The sequence below is a fragment of the Mangifera indica genome, chromosome 3 (genome assembly GCF_011075055.1).
Source record: "Mangifera indica cultivar Alphonso chromosome 3, CATAS_Mindica_2.1, whole genome shotgun sequence".
In the NCBI taxonomy this organism is placed as follows: domain Eukaryota; kingdom Viridiplantae; phylum Streptophyta; class Magnoliopsida; order Sapindales; family Anacardiaceae; genus Mangifera; species Mangifera indica.
The window spans coordinates 7,831,038-7,837,653 of NC_058139.1; the positions used below are offsets into that span (position 1 = coordinate 7,831,038).

A 6,616-nucleotide genomic window follows, 5' to 3' on the forward strand; every position below is an offset into this window, starting at 1 on the left:
GCGTAAAACGATGAAATTCGAAAAAACGGAATTGAAATTAGAATTCTAAAAGTTGAAAAACCCTAGAACAGAAAAAACGGATATAAAATTCGAAAAGTACACAATCAAAACCCTAGATAAGAAAAATCTCAATTTACCCCCTCATGAAAACTGAAAATCTAAAGGTCCACTGAAAATCTAAGGAATTTCCCCAGCTTCCCAATATTTTAAAAAAGCTACTTTTCCCCCCCAAAAACAGCCAATCTTGGCTGCACGTGGACTGGACGATTTTGACGTGGGAAACACTGTTCCCACGTCGGACTGCCGATCTCTTCGGCAGTCATTTTCGGCCAAATTTTGGTCGTTTCAGCCTCCGATTTTCACATAAATCAAATCTACACCTTGTCTAACACAAAACCCCTCAATCAATTTAACAAAAACAACCAAGAATCAAAACATTTTAAGCATTATTCAAACCGTAAACCCTAAAATTTCAAACCGAAAAATCTCAATCAAATCTCAATAATATGAGCAATAATTTGATCCAAACAAGATTAAGGGAGATATACTAACCTTCTTTGCCATTTGTGGGTGCCGGAAATCAAGAAAATTGACGGAAATCGACGGAAATCGGATCGCCCGTGGGATGAACGTGGGTACGTGAAATTTGAGAGAAATTTTAGGGTAATTTCGTAATATTAACGTGGGAAATAGCAATTTTTTCTGTGTAATATATATGGACATTTTCGTAATTTTGCAAAACTCGCGTTGACGTGATAAATTTCAAAAAAACCCCACGTGGGATAAGAATTTCCCACGTCACCCCAATTGTTTCAAAAAGCTATGTTTCCCCCCCGAAATTAGGCTGAACGTGGGCTTATTGATTTTAACGTGGGAAACACTGTTCCCACGTCGGACTGCCGATCTCTTCTGCAGTCTTTTCCGGCCAAATTTTGGTCGTTTTAGCCATCGATTTTCACATAAATCGAATCTACACGTTGTATAACACAAAACCCCTCAATTAATTCAACAAAAACAACCAAGAATCAAAACATTTTAAGCATTGTTCAAACCGTAAACCCTAAAATTTCAAACCTAAAAATCTCAATCAAATCTCAATAATATGAGCAATAACTTGATCCAAACAAGATTACGGGAGATGTGATAACATTATTTTCCATTTTCGGTTGCCGGAAAGCAAGCAAATCTGCGAAAATGACGTTCCCCGTGGGATTCCCGTGGGATGCGTTAAAAATTCGAATTTTCTTTGAATTGCACAGTGAAAAATTGCTGTGTTTATATATGGGGGCATTTTCGTCATTTCACAAAACCTGGGTATTTTTGCTTAAACCTTAATTTTTTGGGCAATTTCGCTTAGACCCCTTTAATTTTGCCTAATTTTTAAAATTTCCCTATAAAATATCACAAATGACATGTAAATAGTAATTTCTTTGAAAGAGACAGTTTTTATGTAGTGTGTGTGAATGGTGTATGTGCAAAACCATGGTGAAGATTTTGCATTGTTGATTACCATGGTGAAGATATTTATTTTTTTTAATGAAAAATCTTATTTTAGTTGGATAACTATTTTGATAGTCAAATTAATCATATCAAATAAGACAAATTTTGAATCTAATAATTAATTTCACAAGTATTAAATTAAATAAATTAAAATTTTGATATTAATATTTCGTTAAGTAGACTTATATTATATTTTTTAAATTAAAAATTTATAATGACAAAGTTTTTGAATCAAAATTCCCACTAATTATTTAACTAGATTTCAGCTATTTTCGTACCATTCAAGCTGGCAGATATTTATATATAAACGTTTTAATTTTTCATTACAATATTATGTGTTTGTGATATTTCAATTTAATTCCTAATTAAAATTTCAAATTATGTTATCCTTCCTTAATTATATATACTGTATCTTATATTATCAATCATAGTATATTATGTTACTACATATAGATTGTATTCTCCCAAATTAAAAGAAACCATTTTTGCTTGACGGAGTTTTTTGATGGTGACTTTCATTTGTCAAGTCACGATCTTGAATGAATTATGATGGTGGCCAACCTGAGGTATTCAGAGCTTGACCAACGGATTCCACACTGTAAATGAACAAATGGAATACAGGTATTTATTGGAAACAAAGAAATAGATACATAAACAAACTTCTCACTCAAACAACAACATTTCACTTTTATTTTTCTTACAAGATCAACAAACTAGTTATCTAATTAACAATAGCGACATCTCAGAATGCCATCCCTCTTCCCATCTTCTAGTTCTAACTCTTCCAGGTATAGCTACTGACCCATCAAGCTTCAGAGATTCAGGATTTTCACCATTTTAGCTTCTCTGGGAAGTACTGTAATATCACCATAACAACTTCATGTTAAGAACAAACAATGTATGAATGTGACACAGGACTGAAAATCTGGAGGTGATAGCTCACCTTTTCAATAAGGGAGAGATAGTATGGCTTGACCTGTTCCACATCTATCCGGATTTTGCTCTTGCTGTAAAGGTCATATTTGCTATACAGGATTGAATAAAAATATGGATAAGATAAGCATATACAATTAACATTGCCATAAGCAATTGAATTTTCAATACAAGTTATCAATAAATTTACTTGAAAATCTGCAGCCACTTCAGATTCTCAACATCTTCCTGATTCATTAAGTGCTTATATGCTTCTGATCTGTGTAATGCTGCAATTTGGTGAAACTCAAATGTATTAATATCACTTAATCACTTAAATCTAAACATTAAACACGTTTACATAGTCTAAATGAAATATCTCTAATAGTTACCATAGAATGAGTGGTATCTGATAATGAAAAGTGCCGCTGAAGGCAGAGTAGTCTTATTCTCCTTGGCCACCTAGTAATTTTACAAGCTAAAAGTTAGCTCAAATTCTTGTAAATTTATGAACAGCATATTAAATTTGGTTAAGGCTTGAAAATGTTACCAAGTACATGTAGTCGTCATGCCCCCACGACATCAATACGCTGTTTAATCCGCATCCTTCCTTGTAGACTCCATATTTAGTATTATAAGCAGAATTGTTATAGTCTGGATTTTCTTTGAAGTACTGTCACAACAAAGCAATATGCATCAGAATTAGCTTAAGGCCATCAAATTAGATACTCTAAAGCTGAATTATAATACCTTGCGGTGAATGATTGATTCATCGAAAGCACAACCGACAGGAAATGTATCACCTGCAATATAGATTTAGCCAGCAACAACTTAAAAATGGTCATATTCATAGCCGCATTTGTTAACTGGGAAATATGCAACTTACCAACAACAGCCCATTGTGGAAGCCCTCCAAAGCTAGGAAGAAGCAGCACCTTGCCAAGATCTGAAATCCACGAACAAAGTTAGCCTGCACGCGCAATTATGCTAGAATGTGATCAAACAGGAAAAGGAGTATACCATGAATGAGGCCAGTCAAGTGCAACCAATCTTCATCCGGGTAGTCTTTTCGAATAGCTTCGGCAGTTTGCAACAGGTGCTCAATTTGAGGTTCATCCAAGTCAGGATCGCTCTCATCAACCACATTGTTTAGAAGCTCACAACATTCCCAGATGCTCATTTCAACTCTGTTTAATTTGCCATATTCTGCTCTCATCCTCTGAACCTACAGTGAGATCAAATAACTTGCCACAATTAGAACATTTACAGAAATAGAAACAAATTAAAATAGAAATTAATGAATTGCTTACAAAGTCATATGTCTGGTTAATGTGATTGGTTTTGTAGAAATTCTCTACCCCTTCTTGTCTCTCGCTTTCAGCATCATAATCTCTGTGCACATGCGTTCATTTTAGATTCAATTAGAACCAGGTTGGGAAAAACAATTAGAAAAAAACAAGATTTACCGGCTGTAAGCCACATTTGGAAAAGAAGATATGAAAAAATGGGGATCAGGCCCAATAAATGTTCATTGTGATTGACAATGCAACAAGTAAATCGAATAAAAATTAAAAAAAAAAAAGTGCCCTGTTTGGGGGACAAAAACAATCAATTAGATGACTTGTTGCCAAGACTTATATGCTGTATATTACTGGAAATATTCAACTTATTTATATTCCAATGACAGATTTTATTAATAACAAAATTCCTGTTAAATTTCAGGTTCCTGGGTGTCCAACATCAAGTTCAGGATATTCAAATCAAGTGATATGGGGCTTTGGCCTTCGAAATGATACGTTCAGTATTATTTATAATCCTTGATTAAGGAAAGGAGCATAATTAACTGTAGATTTATTAAGTAATTAATTAGGAAAAGTGATACCTAAAGTTTTGGCCAAAAGAATTGGTATGTGGCACCAGAAATCCACCATTTAACAACAGTTCATTCTCATCTTTAGACACATTCTCTTCATCAATTGGGACTTTCTTTTCCTGTTGCTCAACTCCTGATATTACAAGGAAATTTGAATAAAAGAACCATCATGGAAATAAGAATAATTCAACAAATACTGCATAAAACAAAATGCTATTTCAGTTTACAGACTCTTTGCTGAAAAAAAAAAAGTTGAACGTGTAAAGCAAAACTTATTTGCAGAAAAAAATGAACCCAAAGAAAACCCAGAAAGCTATTTTAATTTTTCAAGTAAAAAAAAAACCCATAAACATGCACAAAAAAAAATTTACCAAAACAAGGCTGATCAATGAGGATGATCATCCTGAATCAAAGCTCAAGGAGCCGAAAATTTCAACAAAGCAAAGAAAAAAAGAATAGAAAACAACCGTAGTGCTGAAGAAGAAGAAGATATCAAGTGAAAGTTGCATCTTTGGGTGAATAAATGGGAGGTATTTATAGTTGGCCGGCGAGTCCTTCCCTGAGAATTTGGAGCTCCCGAGTCCTTCACTGAAAATCCAACTTTCTAATTATATGATAGCTATATTTTTATCAATTTTATATTCATCAGATCTTTCTTTGATATTTGTCATCAAATTGGATTACTGACGTATCGCATGCAAGTTGGCCTCGCAGGAAGACAGAACTGAAAGGCCGCGTTTGGGAGTCAGAAAGTGTTTTTTTCCAAATAAGGATTATGATGACAAGAGTTTTTTTTTTTTTTTTTTCAGAAAATATAATTCAATAACAGTTCTGGCGTACTATCATGAAAATTTATTTTAAAATTGAAATTTCTTCTAGTATTTTCAAATTTTCCACATTAAGTTATTACATTATATATTTAATAATTGATTCCACTTGATATTTAAAATTTAAAATAAAATCTTTAAGGCGTTTAATTATATTAATTCTATTGGGAATTCGAATGATTTGTTTCAAAGAAATTAATATTCATGAAATTTTTTTTATAAAATATTCATTCAATGGGTTGGGACAAGTTAAATGCACTTAAATGATAATATTTAGTCTATAATAATTTTAATGTATTATAAATCAATTTTTAAAGCTTAGAGTAAGGGTTGACCCAATTAAAAATTTAATTTCGATCTTTGTTATTGTGATCGGGTTGATGAAGCTAGCATAACCTAAAAGCAACCCTCTCTCGCTGCACCACCCTCTTCCCTGGCCACGCTACCCTTGCCCCCGTGCCACTGGAGCACTATGTTCCACCAAATTTGTCATGTCATATCTTCACCATACATCTTGTTTCTTTTGTTACCTTAACTCATTACTACCAATTTGCTATCAAATCTGTTGTGTTTCTCCACAAACTCTTTATTCATTGCATACTGTAGCATTACTTGGTGCACATCATCCAGTTCAACCTAAGTCAATTTGTTTCAATAATTTAAATAAATTTTAAAATTGATCTAAATTTGATTGGTTATTGAGTCTCATCGAACTTGTTCAACCGATTGGTTTGATATAGTTTTAAAATAATTAAATATTATATATTTTAGTGTAAACATATATTAAAATCAATTAATGAATTAATTTGAAATAGCTATAAAAATACCTACCCTGAAAAACATATATTTATAATTAATTATTCAGTGTAATACTAATAAATAAAATGAAATTATATCTAAAAAATTGTGTTTATAATTTGATTATTGAGTGCAATATTATGGGATATATATACTTTATTTTATCTTCTTTTGTGTGTGTGTATATATATTAAAAAGCAATCCAAACAAAGCCTGAGTAATATTTAATCAAATAAAAAAGGTCTAGTGGGAAATTAAAATTTTGCTTTTATCATGTTGAGTTGGATGCCACAATTTCAGCGGTTCACGTGACCTATTTGTGAGGGTCCACTGACGTGGCACGCGGTGACTTTTTTTCCTTCTTTTGTTTTCTCCGCTCCTTTTGCTATTTCCAGTCTTTCTTTCTGTGATTACTTCCACTTCATCCATCTGTCTACCGACCGACGCAAGAATTTGTTTGTCAGATTGCGACGTCTCTCTGCAGCATTTTCTGACACGTGTATTCCGCAGAAACACACGTACGTTTGGCCTTGCTAAGGAGACAGCCTGTATGAAGAAATTTTTCTTCTTCCTTTAGAAGGAAAAGTCACATGTACTTCTTCGTACATTTATCAAATAATAAACGGTAAATTATTTTTGACGTAATCTCTCCGGATCAAACCTGAATCACATTGGGTATTATACGCTTGGTCCAAGGATTCCAACT

The 6,616-nt window shown here is 33.0% G+C and overlaps 1 protein-coding gene across 1 annotated transcript; it reads right to left on the minus strand.

Annotated features, from left to right (window-relative positions):
* Nucleotides 1-2,103: 2,103 nt before the first annotated feature.
* On the minus strand, nucleotides 2,104-4,792 carry LOC123212093 (inositol oxygenase 1-like). Its single transcript, XM_044631133.1, has 11 exons — nucleotides 4,657-4,792; nucleotides 4,295-4,418; nucleotides 3,723-3,804; nucleotides 3,433-3,637; nucleotides 3,299-3,358; nucleotides 3,163-3,215; nucleotides 2,963-3,085; nucleotides 2,805-2,874; nucleotides 2,624-2,702; nucleotides 2,444-2,525; nucleotides 2,104-2,356 (listed from the first exon to the last, which is right to left on the minus strand). The coding sequence occupies exons 1-11, from the start codon at nucleotides 4,685-4,687 to the stop codon at nucleotides 2,330-2,332; spliced, it is 936 nt and encodes a 311-aa protein (XP_044487068.1). The 5' UTR covers nucleotides 4,688-4,792; the 3' UTR covers nucleotides 2,104-2,329.
* Between the last annotated feature and the right edge of the window lie 1,824 nt (nucleotides 4,793-6,616).